Source organism: Xenopus laevis, chromosome 4S (genome assembly GCF_017654675.1).
Source record: "Xenopus laevis strain J_2021 chromosome 4S, Xenopus_laevis_v10.1, whole genome shotgun sequence".
Taxonomy (NCBI): domain Eukaryota; kingdom Metazoa; phylum Chordata; class Amphibia; order Anura; family Pipidae; genus Xenopus; species Xenopus laevis.
In genome coordinates, this window is record NC_054378.1 from 94,502,218 (window position 1) to 94,528,631 (window position 26,414).

General features: G+C 41.5%; 1 protein-coding gene across 1 annotated transcript; it reads left to right on the top strand.

The window, feature by feature from the left end:
- The first annotated feature begins 11,410 nt into the window (after positions 1-11,410).
- Positions 11,411-24,779, top strand: mcm5.S (minichromosome maintenance complex component 5 S homeolog). The gene is given in 15 exon segments (NM_001086540.1): positions 11,411-11,672; positions 14,140-14,266; positions 14,651-14,779; positions 15,040-15,212; positions 15,490-15,645; positions 19,110-19,276; positions 19,529-19,700; positions 20,666-20,777; positions 21,343-21,486; positions 21,795-22,037; positions 22,190-22,302; positions 22,469-22,597; positions 23,200-23,342; positions 23,418-23,545; positions 23,960-24,779. Coding segments are annotated over 15 exon segments (2,208 nt in total). The 5' UTR covers positions 11,411-11,502; the 3' UTR covers positions 24,062-24,779.
- The last annotated feature ends 1,635 nt before the right edge of the window (positions 24,780-26,414 follow it).

Sequence of the window (26,414 nt, forward strand, 5' to 3'; positions counted from 1 at the left end):
GGACCCTTTCTCATCGATCTGATGCATCTACCCCAGGTAAGTGTAACATTTACACACACAAAAACACACAAACACACCAACACACACTTATTACAGTAATATACACTTACATTCACACTTACACACACTCACACATAGATTTTTGGGGATGGGGGGGTCACACACACTCACAGCACCCATGTACACTTGCACACGCGCACACGTGCAAATAACATGCAATTTACCCGTTGTGCACACGCATATGTACATATATGGCTTTGTGGCTTTTTTTTTCTTATCGCATCGTCTCTTTTTGGGCTAAAAAAAATGTTTTATTGCCGTTCCGAATAGCGTATTTGCTAACCGTACTGTGCAATAGCTTTTGTATGTTATTTTGGTGGTTATATTGCAATTTTGGGTATTTTGGTGCATTTTTAGCCATTTTATTGAATTTTTAGCCATTTTATTGCATTTTCAGCTCTGCATTTGTGTTGTTCACTTGTTTCTGTCCGTATAATCGATTTGGCCCAGCTAAAATATTCAAACGGTAATTCTGGTGGCCGATTACACTAGTGTGAAAAAAAAAAGCATTGATTTTTGTGGTTTTATTAGTTTTTGGTGATTTATTTGCATTTCACACTGTTCTGTGTTAGTTTGTTTTGCCTATGTAAATTTTATCTACTATATATCCATTTGTGGGTCTCTGTGCGCCACATAGTTTGGTATATCTATGCATATTGGGCATCAAAGTGTTCAGTAGACCCCTGTCGTTCATATTTAGGATGTTTTATGCTGATACGTTACGAAATGTGGGGCATATAATGGGGTAAAATTCAAGCTTTGTGACGATTTTCAGAAATTTGATAAAAACCGTTATGTTCAGCATTGCTTTGCTTTGCAGTTTGGCAGTTTGCAGTAGAAACACTTATTTACCCATTTTGGATTCGTCAAAATGTGTACTTTCTGAAAATATATGGTTTTCTGGGGTCTCTGTACTGTTAGGTGGTCTAATGTCGCATAATACACACACCGGGTGGTTATATTGCAGCAGCCAGCGCGTCAGCCGTGAAAATGTCTATACATATTGTCATTTGGGGGTCTCTGTGCGCCACATAGTTTGGTATATCTATGCATATTGGGCATCAAAGTGTTCAGTAGACCCCATGCACTCATATTTAGGATGTTTTATGCTGATAAGTTACGAAATGTGGGGCATATAATGGGGTAAATTTCAAGCTTTGTGACGATTTTCAGAAATTTGATAAAAACCATTACGTTCAGCATTGCTTGGCAGTTTGACAGTTTGCAGTAGGAACACAGATTTACCCATATTGGATTCGTCAGAATGTGTACTTTCTGAAAATATATGGTTTTCTGGGGTCTCTGTACTGTTAGGGGGGTCTAATGTCGCATATTACACACACCGGGTGCTTATATTGCAGCAGCCAGTGCGCGTCAGCCGTGAAAATATATATACACTATTTTCATTTGGGGGTCTCTGTGCGCCACATAGTTTGGTATATCTATGCATATTGGGCATCAAAGTGTTCAGTAGACCCCTGGCGTTCATATTCAGGATGTTTTATGCTGATAAGTTACGAAATGTGGGGCATATAATGGGGTAAAATTCAAGCTTTGTGACGATTTTCAGAAATTTGATAAAAACCGTTATGTTCAGCATTGCTTTGCAGTTTGGCAGTTTGCAGTAGAAACACTTATTTACCCATACTGGATTCGTCAGAATGTGTACTTTCTGAAAATATATGGTTTTCTGGGGTCTCTGTACTGTTAGGTGGTCTAATGTCGCATAATACACACACCGGGTGGTTATATTGCTGCAGCCAGCGCGTCAGCCGTGAAAATGTCTATACATATTGTCATTTGGGGGTCTCTGTGCGCCTCATAGTTTGGTATATCTATGCATATTGGGCATCAAAGTGTTCAGTAGACCCCTGGCGCTCATATTTAGGATGTTTTATGCTGATAAGTTACGAAATGTGGGGCCTATAATGGGGTAAAATTCAAGCTTTGTGACGATTTTCAGAAATTTGATAAAAACCGTTATGTTCAGCATTGCTTTGCAGTTTGACAGTTTGCAGTAGGAACACATATTTACCCATATTGGATTCGTCAGAATGTGTACATTCTGAAAATATATGGTTTTCTGGGGTCTCTGTACTGTTAGGGGGGGTCTAATGTCGCATATTACACACACCGGGTGCTTATATTGCAGCAGCCGGCGCGCGTCAGCCGTGAAAATGTATATACACTATTGTCATTTGGGGGTCTCTGTGCGCCACATAGTTTGGTATATCTATGCATATTGGGCATCAAAGTGTTTAGTAGACCCCTGGCGTTCATATTCAGGATGTTTTATGCTGATAAGTTACGAAATGTGGGGCATATAATGGGGTAAAATTCAAGCTTTGTGACGATTTTCAGAAATTTGATAAAAACCGTTATGTTCAGCATTGCTTTGCAGTTTGGCAGTTTGCAGTAGAAACACTTATTTACCCATATTGGATTCGTCAGAATGTGTACTTTCTGAAAATATATGGTTTTCTGGGGTCTCTGTACTGTTAGGTGGTCTAATGTCGCATAATACACACACCGGGTGGTTATATTGCTGCAGCCAGCGCGTCAGCCGTGAAAATGTCTATACATATTGTCATTTGGGGGTCTCTGTGCGCCACATAGTTTGGTATATCTATGCATATTGGGCATCAAAGTGTTCAGTAGACCCCTGGCGCTCATATTTCGGATGTTTTATGCTGATAAGTTACGAAATGTGGGGCATATAATGGGGTAAAATTCAAGCTTTGTGACGATTTTCAGAAATTTGATAAAAACCGTTACGTTCAGCATTGCTTTGCAGTTTGGCAGTTTGCAGTAGGAACACATATTTACCCATATTGGATTCGTCAGAATGTGTACTTTCTGAAAATATATGGTTTTCTGGGGTCTCTGTACTGTTAGGGGGGTCTAATGACGCATATTACACACACCGGGTGCTTATATTGCAGCAGCCAGCGCGCGTCAGCCGTGAAAATGTATATACACTATTGTCATTTGGGGGTCTCTGTGCGCCACATAGTTTGGTATATCTATGCATATTGGGCATCAAAGTGTTTAGTAGACCCCTGGCGTTCATATTTAGGATGTTTTATGCTGATAAGTTATGAAATGTGGGGCATATAATGGGGTAAAATTCAAGCTTTGTGACGATTTTCAGAAATTTGATAAAAACCGTTATGTTCAGCATTGCTTGGCAGTTTGGCAGTTTGCAGTAGAAAGACTTATTTACCCATATTGGATTCGTCAGAATGTGTACTTTCTGAAAATATATGATTTTCTGGGGTCTCTGTACTGTTAGGTGGTCTAATGTCGCATAATACACACACCAGGTGGTTATATTGCAGCAGCCAGCGCGTCAGCCGTGAAAATGTATATACATATTGTCATTTGGGGGTCTCTGTGCGCCACATAGTTTGGTATATCTATGCACATTGGGCATCAAACTGTTTAGTAGACCCCTATGTTTATATTTAGGATGCTTTATGCTGGTAATGATACATGGACAATACGATGCTGGAAAGTTGAAGCTTTGAGGCAATTTTCAGAATATTTTACCAAAACCGCCAAATTTGGCAAAGCCTTGCGACTCAGTAGTTTGGGGCAGAAAGGCATGGGTACCCATTTTAGATTCTGTATAATGTGTACTTTCCAAAAATATATGGGTTTGGGGTGTAAACATATATTTTTGTGTTTGTACCCCACCAAAATGCAGTCAATGTGTTGATTTTTCATTAGCTGAAGTTACCCACAGGACAATTTGTATGCGCTAACTTCATTTTGGGGCCTCTAAATGCCATATACTTTGGTAAACCTATGCACAGTGGGCACCAAACTGTTTGGAGGACCCCTGGCAATCACAATTTGGGTGCTTTTTTGTGTTACGTAATGATACATGGGCGATATGATGCTGGAAAGTTGAAGCATTGAGGCAATTTTCAGATATTTCACAAAAACCATCAATTTTGGGAAAGCCTTGCGACTCAGTAGTTTGGAGCAATAAGGCATGGGTACCCATTTTAGATTCTGTAGAATGTGTACTTTCCAAAAATGTATGGGTTTGGGGGGTAAACATATATTTCTGTGTTTTTAGCCCACAAAAATGCAGTCAATGTGTTGATCTTTCATTAGCTGAAGTTACCCACAGGACTATTTGTATGCGCTAACTTCATTTTGGGGCCTCTAACTGCCAGATACTTTGGTACACCTATGAACAATGGCCACCAAACTGTTCGGAGGAACCCTGGAAATCATATTTAGGGTGCTTTTTTTTGGTGCGTAACGATACATGGGTGATATGGTGCTGAGAAGTTGAAGCTTTGAGGCAATTTTCAGATATTTCACCAAAACCGACAATTGTGGGAAAGCCTTGCGACTCAGTAGTTTGGAGCAGAAAGGTATGGGTACCCATTTTAGATTCGGTAGAATGTGTACTTTCCAAAAATATATGGGTTTGGGGGGTAAACATATATTTCTGTGTTTTTACCCCACAAAATGCAGTCAATGTGTTGATTTTTCATTAGATGAAGTTACCCACAGGACTATTTGTATGCGCTAACTTCATTTTGAGGCCTCTAAATGCCAGATACTTTGGTAAACCTATGAACAATGGCCACCAAACTGTTCGGAGGAACCCTGGCAATCATATTTAGGGTGCTTTTTCTTGGTGCGTAACGATACATGGGTGATATGGTGCTGAGAAGTTGAAGCTTGGAGGCAATTTTCAGATATTTCACCAAAACCGACAATTGTGGGAAAGCCTTGCGACTCAGTAGTTTGGAGCAGAAAGGCATGGGTACCCATTTTAGATCCGGTAGAATGTGTACTTTCCAAAAATATATGGGTTTTGGGGGGTAAACATATATTTCTGTGTTTTTACCCCACAAAAATGCAGTCAATGTGTTGATTTTTCATTAGCTGAAGTTACCCACTGGACTGTTTGTATGCGCTAACTTCATTTTGGGGCCTCTAAATGCCAGATACTTTGGTAAACCTATGAACAATGGCCACCAAACTGTTCAGAGGAACCCTGGCAATCATATTTAGGGTGCTTTTTCTTGGTGCATAACGATACATGGGTGATATGGTGCTGAGAAGTTGAAGCTTTGAGGCAATTTTCAGATATTTCACCAAAACCGACAATTGTGGGAAAGCCTTTCGACTCAGTAGTTTGGAGCAGAAAGGCATGGGTACCCATTTTAGATTCTGTAGAATGTGTACTTTCCAAAAATATATGGGTTTTGGGGGGTAAACATATAATTCTGTGTTTTTACCCCACAAAAATGCAGTCAATGTGTTGATTTTTCATTAGATGAAGTTACCCACAGGACAATTTGTATGCGCTAACTTCATTTTGGGACCTCTAAATGCCAGATACTTTGGTAAACCTATGCACAATGGGCACCAAACTGTTTGGAGAACCCCTGGCAATCACAATTTGGGTGCTTTTTTGTGATACATAACGATACATGGGTGATATGGTGCTGGGAAGTTGAAGGTTTGAGGCAATTTTCAGATATTTCACCAAAACCGACAATTTTGGGAAAGCCTTGCGACTCAGTAGTTTGGAGCAGAAAGGTATGGGTACCCATTTTAGATTTAGTAGAATGTGTACTTTCCAAAAATGTATGGGTTTGGGGGGTAAACATATATTTCTGTGTTTTTACCCCACAAAAATGCAGTCAATGTGTTGATTTCTCATTAGATGAAGTTACCCACAGGACTATTTGTATGCGCTAACTTCATTTTGAGGCCTCTAACTGCCAGATACTTTGGTAAACCTATGAACAATGGCCACCAAACTGTTTGGAGGAACCCTGGCAATCATATTTAGGGTGTTTTTTCTTGGTGCGTAACGATACATGGGTGATATGGTGCTGAGAAGTTGAAGCTTTGAGGAAATTTTCAGATATTTCACCAAAACCGACAATTGTGGGAAAGCCTTGCGACTCAGTAGTTTGGAGCAGAAAGGCATGGGTACCCATTTTAGATCCGGTAGAATGTGTACTTTCCAAAAATATATGGGTTTTGGGGGGTAAACATATATTTCTGTGTTTTTACCCCACAAAAATGCAGTCAATGTGTTGATTTTTCATTAGCTGAAGTTACCCACTGGACTGTTTGTATGCGCTAACTTCATTTTGGGGCCTCTAAATGCCAGATACTTTGGTAAACCTATGAACAATGGCCACCAAACTGTTCAGAGGAACCCTGGCAATCATATTTAGGGTGCTTTTTCTTGGTGCATAACAATACATGGGTGATATGGTGCTGAGAAGTTGAAGCTTTGAGGCAATTTTCAGATATTTCACCAAAACCGACAATTGTGGGAAAGCCTTGCGACTCAGTAGTTTGGAGCAGAAAGGCATGGGTACCCATTTTAGATTCTGTAGAATGTGTACTTTCCAAAAATATATGGGTTTTGGGGGGTAAACATATAATTCTGTGTTTTTACCCCACAAAAATGCAGTCAATGTGTTGATTTTTCATTAGATGAAGTTACCCACAGGACAATTTGTATGCGCTAACTTCATTTTGGGGCCTCTAAATGCCAGATACTTTGGTAAACCTATGCACAATGGGCACCAAACTGTTTGGAGGACCCCTGGCAATCACAATTTGGGTGCTTTTTTGTGATACATAACGATACATGGGTGATATGGTGCTGGGAAGTTGAAGGTTTGAGGCAATTTTCAGATATTTCACCAAAACCGACAATTTTGGGAAAGCCTTGCGACTCAGTAGTTTGGAGCAGAAAGGTATGGGTACCCATTTTAGATTTAGTAGAATGTGTACTTTCCAAAAATGTATGGGTTTGGGGGGTAAACATATATTTCTGTGTTTTTACCCCACAAAAATGCAGTCAATGTGTTGATTTCTCATTAGATGAAGTTACCCACAGGACTATTTGTATGCGCTAACTTCATTTTGAGGCCTCTAACTGCCAGATACTTTGGTAAACCTATGAACAATGGCCACCAAACTGTTTGGAGGAACCCTGGCAATCATATTTAGGGTGTTTTTTCTTGGTGCGTAACGATACATGGGTGATATGGTGCTGAGAAGTTGAAGCTTTGAGGAAATTTTCAGATATTTCACCAAAACCGACAATTGTGGGAAAGCCTTGCGACTCAGTAGTTTGGACCAGAAAGGCATGGGTACCCATTTTAGATTCGGTAGAATGTGTACTTCCCAAAAATATATGGGTTTTGGGGGTAAACATATATTTCTGTGTTTTTACCCCACAAAAATGCAGTCAATGTGTTGATTTTTCATTAGCTGAAGTTACCCACGGGACTGTTTGTATGCGCTAACTTCATTTTGGGGCCTCTAAATGCCAGATACTTTGGTAAACTTATGAACAATGGCCACCAAAATGTTCAGAGGAACCCTGGCAATCATATTTAGGGTGCTTTTTCTTAGTACGTAATGATACATGGGTGATATGGTGCTGAGAAGTTGAAGGTTTGAGGCAATTTTCATATATTTCACCAAAACCGACAATTTTGGGAAAGCCTTGCGACTCAGTAGTTTGGAGCAGAAAGGCATGGGTACCCATTTTAGATTCTGTAGAATGTGTACTTTCCAAAAATATATGGGTTTGGGGGGTAAATATATATTTCTGTGTTTTTACCCCACAAAAAATGCAGTCAATGTGTTGATTTCTCAGTAGCTGAAGTAAAGTCCTGAACAATTTGGATGTGCTAACTTCATATTGGTGTCTCTAAATGCCAGATACTTTGGTAAACCTATGCATAATGGGTATCAAACTGTTCAGTGGACCCCTGGCAATCATATTGCAGGTGCTTTTTCTTGGTACCTAATATAGTTTGGGATATGCGGAGCAGCAAAATAAAACCTTTGATATGATTTTTCAAAATTTTGAATTTTATTTTGAAAAACCGCTATGTTCAGACAAGCTTTTCTGTTTGGTAGTTGGGAGTAGAGAGACATAGTTACCCATTTTGTAATCGGCAGAATGTGTACTTTTCAAAAATGTATGGTTTTCTGGGGTAAACCTATGGTTTCAGGATTTTTTGCCTTGGAATCTAAAGCATGCCGTTTTCTGCCTTAGTGCTTTCAAAATTCAGTAATATACTGCCGGGAGTTTTTGCTGTACAGAAGTCCTAAATCTCCCTAAAACTATACATATCTGGTATTGGCACGTTCGAGAGACATAAGGCTTTCCAAATCAGTTGGATTTTCATCTGTAAAATGAAATATTTTTCTGGTATAAATTGATATACGATGAAAAATGGTAATTTTTCTTTTTTTTTTGGTATTTAGCACTATAAATTTTTTTGCACAGGTGGAAATACATGAAAACTCAGGCAGATTTAGAAAGCTCAGTTTCTAACGAAAAAAACAATGTATAGTTTTCCTAGGTAAACTATAGGTTTCCCCTCAGAAAATGCCCCTAAAGTGAGAGAGCACAAAATGCTTAAAAACGGCTGGCATTTCGCGTAACCAAAATGTGAAATTCTGCTGGCACTTAAAGGGTTAAATATTTGAGCGTTTTTTTTTTAAAACAAGTATTTTTTCATGTATAACAACGGTTGCATTCAGTGTTAACTGTTCAGCATAGAAGAGGATGTTGCATTTTACTGTATGCTCAACTAAACAGTCTAATTGTAAAAACAACTGTAAAAGGTTTAACGGAATCCATGATAGCTTACAGTCAGTTTCTTACTGATGTTTACTAATGTTTAATTCCCTCTCTGAGAGGCAGATTAACGGCTATAAAGTTGCAAAATCTTAATTGCCTTAGCAGATAGACAACAGCTTTAAATTCAAAATGGAAGATGAATAGGACAGGAGATTGAAAAGATAACAGATAAAGCATACCTCCCAACATTTTGGAAATAAAAAAAGAGGGTCATAAGAAATTGCCGCGCACAGCAAAAAATTTTTTGACTTATCTGCAGCTGTGGCTGTTCTGGGCTCTCTGCCAAAAGCCAATTAATTTAGAAACATTGTTTCTTTTTCTGGCTTTTCAGTGCAGAGACTTTCCAGTACAAGGGACTGCGGGTTGAGCTGTCAAAAGAGGGACTGTCCCTCTGAAAACGGGACATTTTGGAGGTTTGGATAAAGCATTATCAGCTGCATGCCAAAAAGATGCAGACTTACATTCAAAAGCAAAGCATTCCAAAACCAGACAAAAAAGTTAAACCAGATGAAAAGAACATTAGTGACAGGATAGAAAATATGTTTTTCAAAAATAGAATTCCTTATTGGTCGGTAAACAATCCTACTGGGTAGATTTAATGTTTACATGGTTTTTGACATACCTAAGGTATGGTGGCCTCATTTATGAAAAGATGCCTTAATCAGAAACCCGCGGGTCCCAAGCTTTCTGGATAATAGACCATATACCTGTTGTGAAGAGTTAAAACAACCATTATACCTTTATGGCAGCTTTTGTCCATGCAAATAAGAAAATGAAAAACAGACAGCTAAAATTAATGGCAATGACGTACGCCAGCGACAAATCTCCTCCAAATGCTTTTCCACCAGCAATAAAGTGGATCGCTGGTAATAAAACATATGTGTCTCTTCATATTTCTGAAGTCCCCAAAGATACTTTAACACCAGCAATTCACTTTACCTGAGGTGAGAAAGCATTTGAAGGAAATTAGTTGCCCTCAGAGGGGATATGTTGTGGGCAAGAGATGTTAAAATCAGCAGCAGGGCCTCTAAGCAGCTGCAGGTGTATTTTATTTAACACATGAAGTTGCAATGATGCAATGCGCACTCTGAAAGACAGTAGTTGGCACTGCCTGACTTTTAATAAGTCAATAGTTTCTGTAGGCTAGGGAGTGAATAAGCAGGCTGGCTGGGATAACTTCTCAAAAGTTTATATATCTTGTGTTCTCTGCCTGAATTCATGTTAATGTCAGAAAGGTCAATTTGCAAAGTTTACCAACATTTCCAAAATCCTGACCCCAGGTTGCTGCCCCCAACCTTAACCCTTTTTTGCATAACTAAAAAACAACAAAAAAAAGTAACATTCCTATATACAATACCATATGTAACGCTAACTTGGCTAAGCAGACCAAAGCGGGGTTCATGTCCAGCTAGTGCTTAGAGCATGGGTTACATGTGACTCAAACACCCCAGGCTAGGGCCTTCGTTAAGCGGAAGATTTCAGGTGTGGTGTAGTGCAAATACAACTCTCAGGCTACTGTGCAGTAAAAATGGGAATAACAATGGGAGCCAGGAGGTTCTTGCAGTGAATCAGAATAAACTTTTATTTGTCAGTGATAAATGATCCACAGGGTTGTACTTACATGGATACAGAGGCATTTGCAGAATATATAAGCACACCCTGCTCACACAGAGCTGACAAGAGGTAGATGCAGAATATATGTAGACACACAACTCACACAGAGCTTCAGAGGTAGATGCAGGTGCATTCGGATGTAGTCAAGGCAGTACAGCACCTCCAGGCAGAAATACCTCACACGTGGTCTGGGTCTCACCCAGTGGAGTGGTCAGGGAGGAGAACCTAAAGCTTTACACCCTATCCATTGTGGTCCCTTCACTGTAGGCAAATCTTACAGCCTGGGAAGCTACTCCCTGCTACACCTCCTTGTTGGAGCACAAAGCTGCTCTTTATATCTTACCTCACTGTCTTACTCGCCTAGAGAGTCTATAACAATAATATTCCTACCACTCACTAGCCTCATTCACGGAGTCCCTGCTCCCCGAGGTACCGGTATCTTTATAGCACATGGCTTTTCTGGGTCTTGCTGTACCCAGGCTCCCCTGTGTACACCCAGACGGATCACCACCCAGCAGCCAAAGAGGAAGATGCACCCCTTCATACTCACTATACCAGAGTGTGACAGGACGTGGTCACAACGCCTCCCGCCAATACTACAACTATGCAAATTACAACTAGCTACAAACAACTAGGGAGATCAGGAAGTGTAGGGAATTAAAGCCATAGGACACGTTAACCCTTTGGGTCCTTACATATACTCATCTCGTTTTAAACAGATTTGCAAACATAAATACTATCGAAAGCAGTATCTGTCAGGGTTTTTATATTCCGTACCCTAGGGTTCAGGTCTCCCAAATCAATATTAGTATAAACCAACAAATGGTAAACACACATTACTCCCCTGCTGCCTCCATTTTGTTTCGCTTCATTTTGGCGCCACACAAAACCCTCCCATCCAATTGCAATAAGCCTCTTCACACTTTAGAACCGCCTCTATGCGAGGCGTGCACTTCTGTGTCTGCACAAAACGACGGGAATTCGTCTAAGACCTCAACGTCATAGAGAAAGGGCGGTCCCTATGCGCGGTATCAGCCAATAGGGTAGTAGCACGGGCGTCGCTGTTACACAGCTTTGGCGCGAAAGACAGAGTTTCGCGCGCTCTTGGGCTATAGGGATTTCGGTGCTTTTCATTCTTGTTCCCCGTGTCTGTTACATTACTTTCAGTTATAATGTCGGGATTTGACGATCTTGGAATCTACTACAGCGATAGTTTTGGTGGAGAGCAGCCGGTGGGTGACGATGGACAGGCCAAGAAATCGCAACTTAAGAAGCGTTTCAGAGAGTTCCTCAGGCAGTACCGGGTCGGCACCGATCGCACGGGCTTCACTTTCAAATACAGGTCTGGCTGTGACTTATTGATACATAAAGCTAATCCTTCTGCAGATCGCAGTACTGTTTTAGAATGACTTCCTTCCTATTGTCAACATTGTGCCATTGGATTCCAGGCCTAGTCACATTATTAGTGAAGAGATGCGCTCGGTGACTTGTTACCGGCGCCCTGATCGCTCCCTGTACGTGGGAAGCTCTGACAGGCCACACAATAAGGGGAGCACGTGATTGGCGCTTTCCTGACATTCACTTTCACTGTCTATAGGCAGCAGGGTTGCCAGGTCTCCTTTTCAAAACTATCCAAAAGGTACTTTAAAATGAGCACAAAAATAGCCCAATATGGGCAGTGAAAAAAGTCTAAAATAATAAATGAATATATGTGAAAATACACCATTTTTTTTTTTTTTTTTTTGTCTGAAAATTGAGGAAAGTCACTGGAAATGTGAGCATGCTTAAGAGGAAAGGGAGACTGGAGTACAGAGCCCAAAATCTGGTAAATACACAAGTTAAGGTGGCCATACATGGATAGATCCGCTCCTTTGGCGATGTCGCCAAACGAGCGGATCTCCCTCCGATATGCCCACCTTGAGGTGGGCAATATCGGGCAGATCCGATCGTGGGCCCAACGATCGGATCCTAGCATTCGCAAACGGGCAGTCGGATCGCGGGACCGCATCAACGAACAGATGCGCCCGCGATCCGACGGGATTTTTAATCCCATTCGATCGAGATCAGATCTCGATCGGGGAAGCCCGTCGGGGGCCCCCATACACGGGCCAATAAGCTGCCGACTTGGTCTGTCAGCAGCTTTTATTGGCCTGTGTATGGCCACCTTTAGTCCCACTGCATGCTGGGTATCGTAGTCTTCCATTAAACTTGACAGTTGGCAAATTAAACAAAAACAACATTACCCAACATGCACTAGGAGATGCAGGCTTGGCACATTAGTGCAAGAAAAAACTTTGGCTGGTTTCCAAAGTACAAACCAGCCAAAGGCCCAAAAAGTAGCCCAAATCCGTAACGTGGCTAGTTTGTACTTTCGGAGAAAAGCAAAAGGAGGAACCGGCACACAGGAGCATATGTAAATGGGGTTAAGCCTTTACGTGTTAACATCACAGTGATGCACAACGTTTCGGGGGCTGGCCCCTTCGTCAGGTGATGAAGGGGCCAGCCCTCAAAACGTGCAACACTAATAAACACGTAAGGGGTTAACCCCATTTGCATATGCTTCTGTGTGCCGTTTCCTCCTTTTGCTTCTCTGCAGTGGATTCTGGGGAGTGCCGTCTCCCCAGAGGACTTTGCACCAGGGAATTTATCAAAGGAAGGCCAGCGAGTGCGCTCACATCGTTACTACTAGTTTGTACTTTCAAAACCCGCCTGGGATTTAAGTTAGGAGCCCAATTTGGCTGGAAACCCGCCAACCTGGCAACCCTGATGGGCAGATTTGAAAATCCCGTGCGTGACAGTATCAGATCGCATCATGCAGTCCTCATGTTACAGGCCTGAATTGGGGGTCAACCTTTTTGACCCAACACAAGGATGACCAGATTGGGCAAATAAACACACTTTTGATGCAGATGCTGATAGTTTAAGACCAGATTCAAGGAGCTGTTTACACCTACAACTAAAAGTGTATCAAAGTAATAAAAATATAATGTACTGTTTCTCTGCATTGATAAAAGCTGCGTGTTTGCTTCACAGAGACTACTATAGTTTATATAAACAAGCTGCCGTTGTGTAGCAATGGGGACAGCCATTCAAGCTGGGGAAAAAGGGGAAAGGGCACAGGTTACATAGCCGATAACTGATAAAACACCATCGCATTGGACAGGGCTTATCTGTTATGTACAGGGTAGGACTGGAGCCTTCGGGGCCCACCCAGGCTGCACAACAACTGGCCCTCCTGGCAGTCCCCGGGGGGCCCCCTCAGACCGCTAAATTCCCGGCATGTGCGTAAAAGCACGAGCAGACCGGGTTTTTTCCACCGGCCCACTCTGACCCTGGCTATGTAACCTGTGTCTCGTCTTTTTTTTTTTTTCTGGCTTGAATGACTGCCCCTGTGGCTACACAACCGCTTATTTATATAAACTAGAGTAGTGTTTCTAAAGCAAACACACAGCTTTTTCATTGTGCAAGTGAACAGCATTTTATGTTAAAGAGGAACTCCACAAAAACATAACTTAAACTTTTGGAAAAGTAAACATAATTTCAAGCAACTTTGCAATATACATCAATTAAAACATGCAATTTTTGTTTGGAACCCAGAGTTCCTCTTTAATTACTTTAAAGAGCTTTTATTGTTTTTTATTACTTATTTTTATTACTTTTTTGTTACTGATCCTTAAAGTTGTTGCAGATGCATCAGCTGAAAGCCAAATGAGCATCATCATTATTTTTTTTATTCAAAGATTTGTAGTTTGCAGCCCTCACACACTACCAACTGGCAAGTAACATATTGAATAATATATTATATGCAGAGATGAACTCAAGCGTCACTATAATCTTGGAGAATACTGGATAGAGGTGGAAATGGAGGACCTGGCTAGCTTTGATGAGGACCTTGCAGACTATCTATATAAGCAGCCAACTGAACATCTGCAGTTGGTAAGTAACTTCTCAGTAGCAGTGTGTTTAGAGTGAAACAATTGTCAGCTGTTCCTGTTGTCATTGTTGAGCCATTCTGAGCATAGCAGGGATTCCCAAAAAATGTTTTGTTTTTTTTACCCATGAGCCGCATTCAAATTTTAAAAAAAGAAATAAATAAAAAAAGTTGGAGAGTAACCTAAGCATGCAAGAAGTTCCTGGGGATGCCAATTATGTGCTGTGATTGATATTGGTAGTTTATAAGTTGGTTGGCAGCCTACAGGCCCTGATTTTCCTCTTTTCCACCCCTAGGCTGCATGGTCCTAGCGCCTGCCCTCTCTTCTTTGTATGCGCCCACAATGTATGTATGTAAGTAGATATTACATTTTTTAACTCCATTTACAGCTGGAAGAGGCAGCCCAGGAAGTAGCAGATGAGGTGACTCGCCCACGACCTGCAGGTGAAGAGACTATCCAGGAAATCCAAGTTATGTTGCGATCTGATGCCAACCCTGCAAATATTCGCAACCTCAAGGTAAGGAACTTTTACCTTATGGTTAGCATTCTAATCATGCAAATTATATTACTAACAATGTCTATTGCACTAAAGCATGATTAAATAAGTAATAAATGTAAATATTACTGCCTGTTCCTTTTTTAGTTGCTCAACTTTGTCTACTGAAGTCCGATCACAACACAACATTGCCATTAATATTACTTTGGATAACTTGATCCCTGTTAGAATAGTACCAATGCTTTACCACTGCATAATCTAATCCAATGTTTATTTTGCAGTCTGAGCAAATGTCTCATCTTGTCAAAATTCCTGGTATCATCATTGCTGCCACCGCTGTGAGAGCCAAGGCTACCAAGATCTCAATCCAGTGTCGCAGCTGCCGAAACACAATTGGCAACATAGCTGTACGGCCTGGTCTAGAGGGATATGCCATGCCACGTAAATGCAACACGTATGTATCATTGGAGTTGTGTAGCAAATGGATGTTTTTTGGTGTGAAATGGAATATAAAGGTTTCTTTCAATGGAAGCAACTTGTCGTTTTATACAATTTCATTCTTGCTTTGTGCAGTGGAACAAAATCTGTTAGCATACTTCATATAGGGGAAGGTCTAGGATCCATAGTTCACCAAAAGATGGAATGGCTGTGGTAAAATTGATCTGTCAAAAAAAAAAAAAAAAGTTTCCCTTTTAGACTTTTATTTTATCCTCTACTGTTGCTCTTCACAGGGAACAGGCTGGCCGTCCAAAGTGCCCATTGGATCCTTACTTTATTATACCTGACAAGTGCAAATGTGTAGATTTTCAAACATTGAAACTTCAGGAGTCTCCAGATGCTGTGCCTCATGGAGAGCTCCCACGACATATGCAACTGTATTGTGACAGGTATGTTTAAAAGTAAATATTTTAAAAAGAGACAACCCAAACCCTCTGGATAGGGAAAGAGGTGTACAGCGTATATTCTATGAATGTCACAGGTAATTGGTTCTCTTCTTTTATTGGCTCCATATCCATTGGGATGTAGACAGACTTTCTCTGTTGTCTCAAGGGGGACACAGGGACTATGGACTATGGGGTTAAGCTCCACCCTCCAGGAGGCAGGACACTTATTCAAATGAAAAAAGGGGGCGTGCCAGTACTGCGGCTTAACCCCAGGCTAGAGCCAATGTATTCAGTTTTTTAAGTGTCCTGCTTACTAGGAGGATGGACAACCTGCAAGCTCCAAGTTTTTCAAGCTTCAAGTAGACAGGGGTGCTACCACAATCAGGGTTACCTGTATCTGTTGAGTACACCCCCTCCGTGGGAGGCCCACTGGAGTCATTCCCTGGCCCATAGGCTATAACAGACTCGGTTAGGCATGCCTGCACTCCTTGAGGGAGAGCAGAGGGCCTTACAGTGTGGCTGCATGTGAGTATAAAGGCTACTTTTACCTCACGCTGTGGTTGCTCTCCCCCCTACCCAATCTGTTACTGCTCTGGCTGTTGTGCTGCATGTGGGCGACGCCAGTCTCCTGGGGTGGGGAGCAACATTCAACTCCCTATCCGCACAAGGTCTGTGGTCTCCCGCGGAGTCCAAACTCTCCATCAACATCCTGGAACTCCGCGCCGTAAAGTTGGCGCTCCTTCACTGGTCCTCTCTTCTCCAGGCCAAGGCGATAAGAGTCCAAAGCGACAACTCCACCACAGTCGCATACATAAACCGTCAGGGAGGAACCCGCAGCAGAGCAGCGCTAGCGGAAGTTCAGCAAATTCTCAGTTGGGCAGAATCCAATGCGGCAAGGCTGTCCGCCATTCACATCCCGGGAGTCGACAACACCAGGGCAGACTTCCTCAGCCGCAATCTCCTGGACCCAGGGGAATGGGAGCTTCACCCGGAAGCCTTTGCGGACCTCGTTCGTCGTTGGGGGCATCCTCAAATCGACCTGATGGCCTCCAGGAACAACCGCAAAGTGAACACTTTCTTCGCCCGCTCCCGGGATCCTCTCGCTGCAGGAGTCGACGCCATGACACAACGTTGGCTGTTCGACCTGGCCTACATCTTCCCGCCTCTTCCCATGTTACCGCGGGTTCTAAAGAAGATCAAGCGGTCCCCTGTCACAGTCATTGTCATAGCTCCATTCTGGCCCAGAAGAACGTGGTTCTCGGATCTCCGGGACATGTCCATAGCACCGCCCGTTCGCTTAGCCCTCAGGCACGATCTACTCCGCCAGGGTCCCATCTCCCACCACAACCCGGGCCTCTTCGTTTTGACGGGTTGGCTATTGAGGCGGCCATCTGGAAACGACAGGGAATAGCGGAGGATGTCATTGCTACTATGCTGCAGTCACGCAAGCCCACTTCGTCTAAAGCTTATCGCAGAGTTTGGCGCAACTATTGGACTTGGTGCAACGACACCGCCATTCCCATCTCCAGCCCCTTTTCCTTCACGGACTGTAACATCCCTAGAGTGCTGTCTTTTCTCCAACGGGGTCTGCAGTTGGGCCTGAAGCTCAGTTCCTTGAAAGTTCAAGTTTCTGCTCTATCTGTATTGTTCCAACACCGTTTGGCTCTGGATGATTCCGTCCGCACTTTTCTGCAGGGTGTAGCACACATCAGTCCTCCATTCCGTCCACCAGTCCCCGGCTGGGACCTGAATACTGTTTTGGATGCTCTCTTGGATCCCCCCTTCGAACCTATCGGGACTGTCTCTGAACAATGGCTTACCTGGAAAGTTGTCTTCCTCGTGGCAATATCATCAACTCGGAGAGTGTCTGAACTCGGTGCCTTATCTTGCGATCCTGCCTTCCTCGTCTTCCACAAAGACAAAGCGGTGCTCCGCACCTTACCGTCCTTTTTGCCTAAGGTGGTTTCATCCTTTCACATAAATCAGGAGATCGTTCTACCCTCACTCTGCCCGGATCCCAAGAACGACAAGGAACGCAGACTTCATGGTCTGGACGTTGTCCGGGCTCTCCGCTGGTATATTCAGAGATCCAAGGATTTTCGACTGTCTCAAAATCTTTTCGTACTGCCCTCTGGGGCCCGCCGAGGTCTGGCAGCATCCAAGACCTCCATTGCTCGATGGTTACGGGAGACCATTCGTCAGGCTTACCTAGCCAAAGGTAAATCTCCGCCGGAGGGCGTCCGAGCCCATTCCACGAGGTCGGTGGGAGCCTCCTGGGCATGGCGCAACTCGGCTTCTTTGGACCAGATCTGCAGAGCGGCTACCTGGTCCTCCGTTCACACCTTCACAAAATTTTACAAAATTGACACGTTTTCCTCTGCGGAAGCCGCTTTTGGCCGCAAGGTGTTGCACTCTGTGGTGCAATAATGTGTCTTTTCTCTCGCTCCCACCCTGCTGTTCTGGGACTGCTTTGTTAGGTCCCCATAGTCCCTGTGTCCCCCTTGAGACAACAGAGAAAACAGGATTTTTGATACTCACCGTTAAATCTGTTTCTCTGTGGTCGATAGGGGGACACAGGGCTTCCCGCCCTATGCGAGTTTGACCATGTTGGTCTGTGTGGAATTTCTTCCTGAGTTATCTGTTCTGCCGTTTATATATTTATATGAGCATTACTTATGTTCTTTGGTTAGCAGGTCTTTGGTACCAACTGAATACATTGGCTCTAGCCTGGGGTTAAGCCGCAGTACTGGCACGCCCCCTTTTTTCATTTGAATAAGTGTCCTGCCTCCTGGAGGGTGGAGCTTAACCCCATAGTCCCTGTGTCCCCCTATCGACCACAGAGAAACAGATTTAACGGTGAGTATCAAAAATCCTGTTTTTTTTATATGTTCAAAATGCACTGACCACAGCTTAAATGAACTCTTAAAGGGGTTATTCACCTTTTGGGTTAACTCTTATTATAAGGCAGAGGGTTATATTCCGAGACAACTTTGAATTGATTTTTTATTTGTGTTTTTTGAGTTACGGTATTACCTTTTTATTCAGAAGCTCTCCAAATTGAAGTTTCAGCAATCTGTTTTTTGCGGTCCAAATTACCCTAGCAACCATGCATTGATTTGAACAAGCGACTGGAATATGAATAGGAGATGGCCTCAATATAAAGATGAGCAAGATGAGCAATAAAAAAAAAAAAAGTTGCACTAATGATAAATTTGTAGCCTTACATTTAGTTTTTAGATGGAATCCGTTTGACTAATTCAAAAGTTGCTTAGAACTGGCCATTCTTTAACATATCAAAAGTAAACCATAAGGTTAACCAGCCAGTTATGGGTTTATTTAAGATTCATTTATACATTGATAAAATATTTTGGGGTCTGATGTATGCTTAGTTCCTGAATCATTGATTCCTGGTGTGAATCATTGTAATAAGTTTAAACATTCCATTTTTTTTTTTTTTTTTTTTTAAGATACTTGTGTGATAAAGTTGTCCCTGGAAATAGAGTGACAATCATGGGCATTTACTCCATCCAGAAGAGTGGAAAGACCTCCACAAAGGGCCGGGATCGAGTGGGAGTTGGGATCCGCAGCTCCTATATAAGGGTAGTGGGCATCCAGGTGGATACAGAAGGCACAGGTGAGGGGACATTTTGGATAGGTTCAATTGAAAAGGAAAGCGACACATTTTTAATGTTTTAATAAGAACACCTTACTAAGCCTATATAAACACTTGCCTCCCCCAAGCACAGTACTTCATAACCTGTCTTGCTATGTGACAAGCCTAGGATATTAGCTTCATCATTGGTGGTGTGCTTAGGGGTGGGCATTGTTCTGTTTAAATTGAGAGTTGTGAATTTTCATAGGTACTTATTGTTTATTCTCTATTTAGGAAGAAGTGCGGCAGGTACTATAACACCACAAGAGGAAGAGGAGTTTAGGCGCTTGGCTGTAAAGCCTGATATCTATGAAACTGTTGCCAAAAGTATCGCACCCTCCATTTATGGCAGTACTGATATCAAGAAGGCCATTGCATGCCTGTTGTTTGGAGGCTCCCGAAAAAGGTAAATTATTTAGCTTTGTTGACCGTAAGTGTAAATGGGTAATATGGGGGTTAGATGATTTCATAACCACTAATGTCCCTTTTTGGTAGAAATTTTCATACTACAGTTTTGCAGTGCTGTAAATGTTATTTGACTTTTGTGTAACCATTATATCTTACACAGAATATCTTATTTTGGGTACAGTCAATTTTCATCTTGAATGTTTGCACATCAGCATATTTATAAAAACTAATCATGCGTTTGAAGCAAACATACCCTGTACTGGTACAAAGTGTAACATGTATGCCACCACTCGGAATTAAAGTTTATTTGCAGTAATTCTGCTGAAGTTTTCCTTCTAATTTTGGATCACATGTAGCAGTTGCAGCACAGAGCAACCGTAAAGGAATCGGACACAATTCGTTTGAAATTTGTACTGACCACCATTCCCTGCTTCCATTTGGACAAAGTGTAACTACATTTTATTCAAATGCATACACTCTTTCATTGTCTTATTGTTCTTTTAAAGGAGCACATCATTAAAACAATGATATTCAATTAGGTATATAGGCCCTAGGGCTGTCTTGAACTGTGATAGTGGGGAATAAATTACACTCCTGTAGCTGCTTTTCAGGTGCATGATGGGAAATTGTGCTGCTTGTTTCAGATACTGAAGCTGTCAGGTGGGGATTACTAAAATGCAGAATTGAACATAGGTTTTTCTCATATAGTCTACAATGTGCTTATATCGTAGATTCTACTATTGGACCTCTTAAAACGTTTTAATAGCTCTCAACTTGCACAAGCACAAAGTTGCCTTGAAGTGTTCTCAACAGTAGTAATAGCACCAGTGCACCAAAAACTTGGTATGGCTATACAATTAGCATTGCATAAAGGCTCTTTATAAATTTGTTGGATTTATAAATGTCATTATGAATAATCTGCTAAATGTCCCTGAAAGCTACAATTTATATTTTTTCTTTTAGGCTTCCAGATGGATTGACCAGAAGAGGTGATGTCAATTTATTGATGCTTGGAGATCCTGGGACAGCTAAATCACAGCTGCTGAAGTTTGTAGAGCGGTGCTCTCCTATCGGGGTGTGAATATGCTTGATTTTATTATAAATGTCTGCCCTTTGATTTTTCACTGAACCGTTAATAATCCGTAATTAGAATAAAATTGGAAAACAATTCTTATTGCATGGTATTCAGGAATAATGGTATCTTTAAGACTGGTTTAAGAACCAACACACAAACAATTAACTGGCTTCTTGGTTATGCTCCCTTACTGCTGGGAACCTCTCAAGTCTTGTTTCAGTGCCCTATAAGCAACAGGGTTACAGCTCTTGCATGCTATGAATCATTATTTCAAATTTCTTCCTGGCTTGTTCATTTCCTCCTGAGCATTTACAGTATGCTTGTATGACAAGACAGTTTGTTAAAGTCTGTTAAACATATATACTCTGAGGGTCCTGCAATTTGCAAACTCTAGAAGCATAGTGAAGCTTTTATAAGATGGTTGGCCAGAGTGGCTATTAATCGGCTGTTGTTTTGTTTCCATAGTCTGTTATATTTTTGTAGAATCATAGGATGTTGGACAGAGTGGCCGCAGTTTTGCTTCCATAGTTTAATGTAAGTTTTATATTCCATTACATTTTTGTAGGTTTATACTTCTGGGAAAGGCAGCAGTGCAGCTGGCCTTACTGCTTCAGTTATGAGAGATCCAGTGTCCCGTAACTTCATTATGGAAGGAGGTGCCATGGTGCTTGCTGATGGAGGGGTGGTCTGCATTGATGAGTTTGATAAGGTAAAGCTGAAACTGAAACATTAACTGGCATTGTAATGATCTATTTAACCTTGGTTTGTTGGTTTATACTAGAATAGAAACCCTAAATTACCTGTACATAACTATTAAGCAATTTGGTTCAAGTATAAACATATTTTCAGTATTATAAGTGTGTAGATGTGAGGATGTTCCCTTTCCTACTGCAAGTATGATACATACATATAGCCATCCTACACAGGGGTTGTTGTCAGCCAAAGTTCAACCATCCTAGCACCATAGTTTATGCCCAAAAAATTATCAAATTTCACTTTTTTTTTTTTTTTTTTTAGATGCGAGAGGATGATAGAGTTGCTATCCACGAAGCCATGGAGCAGCAAACTATTTCCATTGCAAAAGCTGGCATCACTACCACACTAAACTCCCGCTGTTCTGTTTTGGCCGCTGCCAATTCAGTATATGGACGGTGGGATGACACCAAGGGCGAGGAGAATATTGACTTCATGCCCACCATCCTTTCTAGGTTCGACATGATCTTCATTGTAAAAGATGAACACAATGAGCAAAGAGACATGGTAAATGAGCTGAAGCCCAGTGGTATGTTAATCGTGACTTGTCTGTAAAGTGTCTATAACTGTTGTTGTAATGTATAGACAGCCTAGAATTATTTGCACCCTTTTGAGAATCTGTTCAGCAGAGTCTAATATGGCTTCTCCATTTCTTGCAGACTCTTGCCAAGCATGTTATGAATGTACATCTCAGTGCACGTACACAGAGTTCTTCTGTGGAAGGAGAGGTGGACCTCAATACCCTTAAGAAATTCATTGCCTATTGCAGAGCGTAAGTATCTTTTTGTTCTGTAGAATACTGGCTTATCGAAGTCAATGAACCTACTAAATCTCTTGCCAGTTGGAAATAATCTAGTTGTAAATTTGCTGTTTTTAATTTCTACAGCCAGTTTTTCTTCTTAACGGATAGGTTTTTTGATCTCTCTGTTGTCTTGTAGAAAATGTGGCCCTCGACTCTCAGCTGAAGCAGCAGAAAAGCTGAAGAACCGGTATATTCTTATGCGCAGTGGAGCTAGAGACCACGAGAGAGAGACTGAAAAGAGATCAAGTATCCCAATTACAGTCAGGTAGGAGAAGTGTTCATTTTGTATCACTAGCAGACACCATGGGATGAAGCACGTTTAGCAAGCAGAATCGAAACCGTCAATGACTCTTGAGTCTAGGGCTTTATAGATCTCCTTCCCCCACCACTTTCTGTAGAGACCATGAGTGTATCTTCAGTACTTCTGCACTCTTTCTATAGCCATCTATTTCTCTATTTTCTGCTTGATCCGTGTCTGAGTGAGCCAAATTGCTCTGATTGTGTTAACCTTAGTTCTATACATGTCTTTTGGATTTTAAAAGAGCAGCAGCTGTCGTTAAAATTTTATGTCTTCCAGTTATTAGATTTTTTTTTTTTTTAACTCAATGCCTAGCCACATTTATCATGTGTTAACAGGCGAAGAGGGACTTCCAAATAGCCAATCAAAGCCTTTATTTTGTAGCCCATGACACTTTATGCATTCTTGTGTGGCTCCCCAACTCTTTACATAGAGCATCCAAATGCTTAATTCTGTCCTTGTGTAAGCTGTGTGGACATAGCTTGAGACAGAAAAAGTATGTGTTGTCTGTTCTTTCCTAGTACAGAATCTGGTATTGTGATGGTTAATCACTGTTTTGATGTCTGCAGGCAATTGGAAGCCGTTGTTCGGATATCTGAATCTCTTGGCAAGATGAAGCTCCAGCCTTTTGTTACAGAGACAGATGTAGAGGAAGCACTAAGGTTGTTTCAGGTGTCCACATTGGATGCTGCCATGTCTGGAAGCCTTTCAGGTAAGCCAAAAGGTAAGGTGGAAAACCCATGCAAACAAGATTGTGTGAATAGACAATAACTGCTTCTGTTTGCAGGTGTGGAAGGCTTTTCTACACAAGAGGATCAGGAAATGTTATCCCGTATTGAGAAACAGCTGAAGAGGCGTTTTGCAATTGGTTCACAGGTGTCTGAGCACAGCATTATACAAGACTTTCTCAAACAGGTAGGAAAGTTATAATGTAATCTGAGGAACTCACATTTTCATGGGAATCTCAAGCGCTTACACATGATTTACATGTTAGTTGGTGTGGGTGGCTTTGGGCTGCTTAAAGTGTTCTCTTTGCCATTATCAAACTTTATCTAGAACACACAGGTTATATTTCCTCGCAACGCTTTGGCAAAATTTTATCTTCCCAGATGTTCATTTCACTCATTAAAGTTGTATTCCTGGTGATTTTACTTTTTGCACATATGCCAGCTTAATCTCTGCAATGAAAATTTAAAAAAAACTAGAAGCACCCTGCAACACTGTACCCAGGCCAGGTGATTCCTGCGCTAAAGTTGTATTTTTACTAGAAACGTTGTCAAGCAGGATAATATATTGTATTCTAATTGTTCTTAAATTGTATTTGTATAGAAATACCCTGAGCACGCCATCCACAAGGTTCTAAACCTCATGATGAGGAGAGGAGAGATTCATCATCGTTTGCAGCGCAAAGTCCTGTACCGACTCAAGTAGAAGCCATAACAGTCATTGTGAACAATCTGTTGCAGCTTTGCATTGGAGACCTTATTGCTTAGGCATGGACACCAATAAACGCATAATACTCTCCAAATGAGAGTATTCAAGAGACTCGATAGAATATTTCACTGTTAATAGACTGGAATGTATTGTACAATTTACATACAAGGTCACATTTGTAGGATCCTAAACGAAGACATCGGTAACTATATCTATATATCTATTAAGGTTGATGCAGTTACATATTTCGGTGCCACAAAAGGTTTGTATATAATGGTCTATATACAGATTAATTGGAACAAAGTGCATGAATTGCACTTTGCTGGGTCAGCAAATGAAGAGCAAAGCTCTTCTTCCCAGAGCAAGTTAAAGCAGTAACTGTCATGCATAGTGAACAATTGCACTTGGATAATAGACAGTGTGTTCATAGGGAACCTTGCAGACTTGCCTTGGGATGTGTTCTATGCAAAAAAAAATGCTATATATGCAAAAGAATGCTATAAATTGCCTTATTTCAGTGCTGGCCTAATATTCAATCATATTCCAGGAGCCAAATTTATTCCTGTGATCATCCTATACCACTGAGTCACTGGAGACTAACGTAGAGCTGTAAAAATACCAAGTAATACTGCATCTGGTTTCCATTTGTACTGAACTGCCTTATCCTGTACACACACTTGGACTTTACAAAAAGATAAAGATAGCTAAAAATGTTCATTGCTGATGGGTCTCTTTACTTCATGTAAGCCAAGATGTGTAGAAATTTATGGTCTATTGCGGGGAGGGGGGGTTGGGCTTATAAATAAATAAATAAATGTTCTTTGCAAATCCTTGATTCACTGTTCTTGGTGGTAACCATTTGTTTTTGTTTGACTATAAAATGTTTGCCAAATAACGGTTTGTATCATTTCAAGTTTCTTATCCACACAATTTACTCTCCCATGCATACTCCTGACTTTTCATATAGTGATTAGCTGGTCCTGCCAGGCACTAGTAAATAGGCCTCTCTTAACTTGCTTATACAGAACCAGCTTAGTTCTACATTTTCTTTACTTTCCAGTTGGGTGGCATTTGGGCTGCATAGAGGTGCAACATGCAAGGGCATTTCACAAGTTCAGGCACAGTCTGAACACCAGGAAGTTTTTCATTCTGCAATGTGCAGTCATTGAACTGGAGATTGTTTAGATCCATTGCATGTATCCTTACCCTTACAGACTATTAAATGCAGCTTTTATGATACATCGCCTCTAATGCTACATATTTAGAGTTCTCAGAATGTATGAGAAGCTCATAATTTGAGGTGGGATGAATCCATAGCTGATCTTATAGGATGTTTTTGCTCATGGGAAAAAATAAAGATGAAAAATAAATTATGTAGTAAGTGGGGGTGTATTCAGATTCTTAATTTTCAAGTGGGAGCAAATTGCAGCTGGTAATAGGGGAAGACGGGTAGGTGAGGTACATGCCTAGCTCCTCCGGCAGCTTCCTACCCGTAGTTCTGTCCCTGGTCTAGAGGAAAAATGGCTGATTTGTCTTCATCCATATTCTGCCATTACTTCTAGTGGGCTAAAAAGAGGACACAGGACTTTCTAAGGTAAAAACCAGAAGTCTTGTGCCTTTTCCAGTGTTCACCTGCAGCAGTTTCAGTTCTCTTTAGATTGTTTGTTTGTATAGGGGATAAAACAATTTTTGAATATTTTTTTCACAATATAACCCAAGCATCAAATGCCTTACTAGCATTTAAAGGCGAAAATAGATTCATATTTACCAAGATTTTCTCTTCCTGGCCATCCTCCCCAGCAGCATAACGTGTTTATTCTCTACCATACTGCCAGGACACAGAAGGGTTAATAAAGCAATGCATTTAATCCCCATTCCTTCCTGTCCTCCCCAGTCTTTGCCTGATGTTGTGGACAGACCACGAAAGGGGTGTGGGCATGCTGCAGGGGAGGATGGCCAGGAAAAGAAAATCTCTTGGGTAGGAACCTATCCGTCTTCCTCCCACTCTCTGCCTTCTGTAGATAAATCTGTAAACAATAATGGAGATCTAGAGACTTCCATGTTGCCCCTTCTTGGGTGTTCATATCTGGGACAAAGTCTGGCAGAACAATTGGCTCATTGATACGTAATGGTGAAATTACTTTAGACAAAAACTGCAATATTGGTCTAAGAATTACACAGTCCCCTTTAAAGCCTGTATATGGAGGCCTCGCAGATAATGTCTGCAGCTCACATACTCTTCTAGCCGATGTTAAGGCTACTAATAGAACAGTCTTGTGTCACATCCAACAACATAGCCTGGTCTAATGGCTCAAATGGTTTCTCAGTGAGAGCCTTTAGGACTAATGGT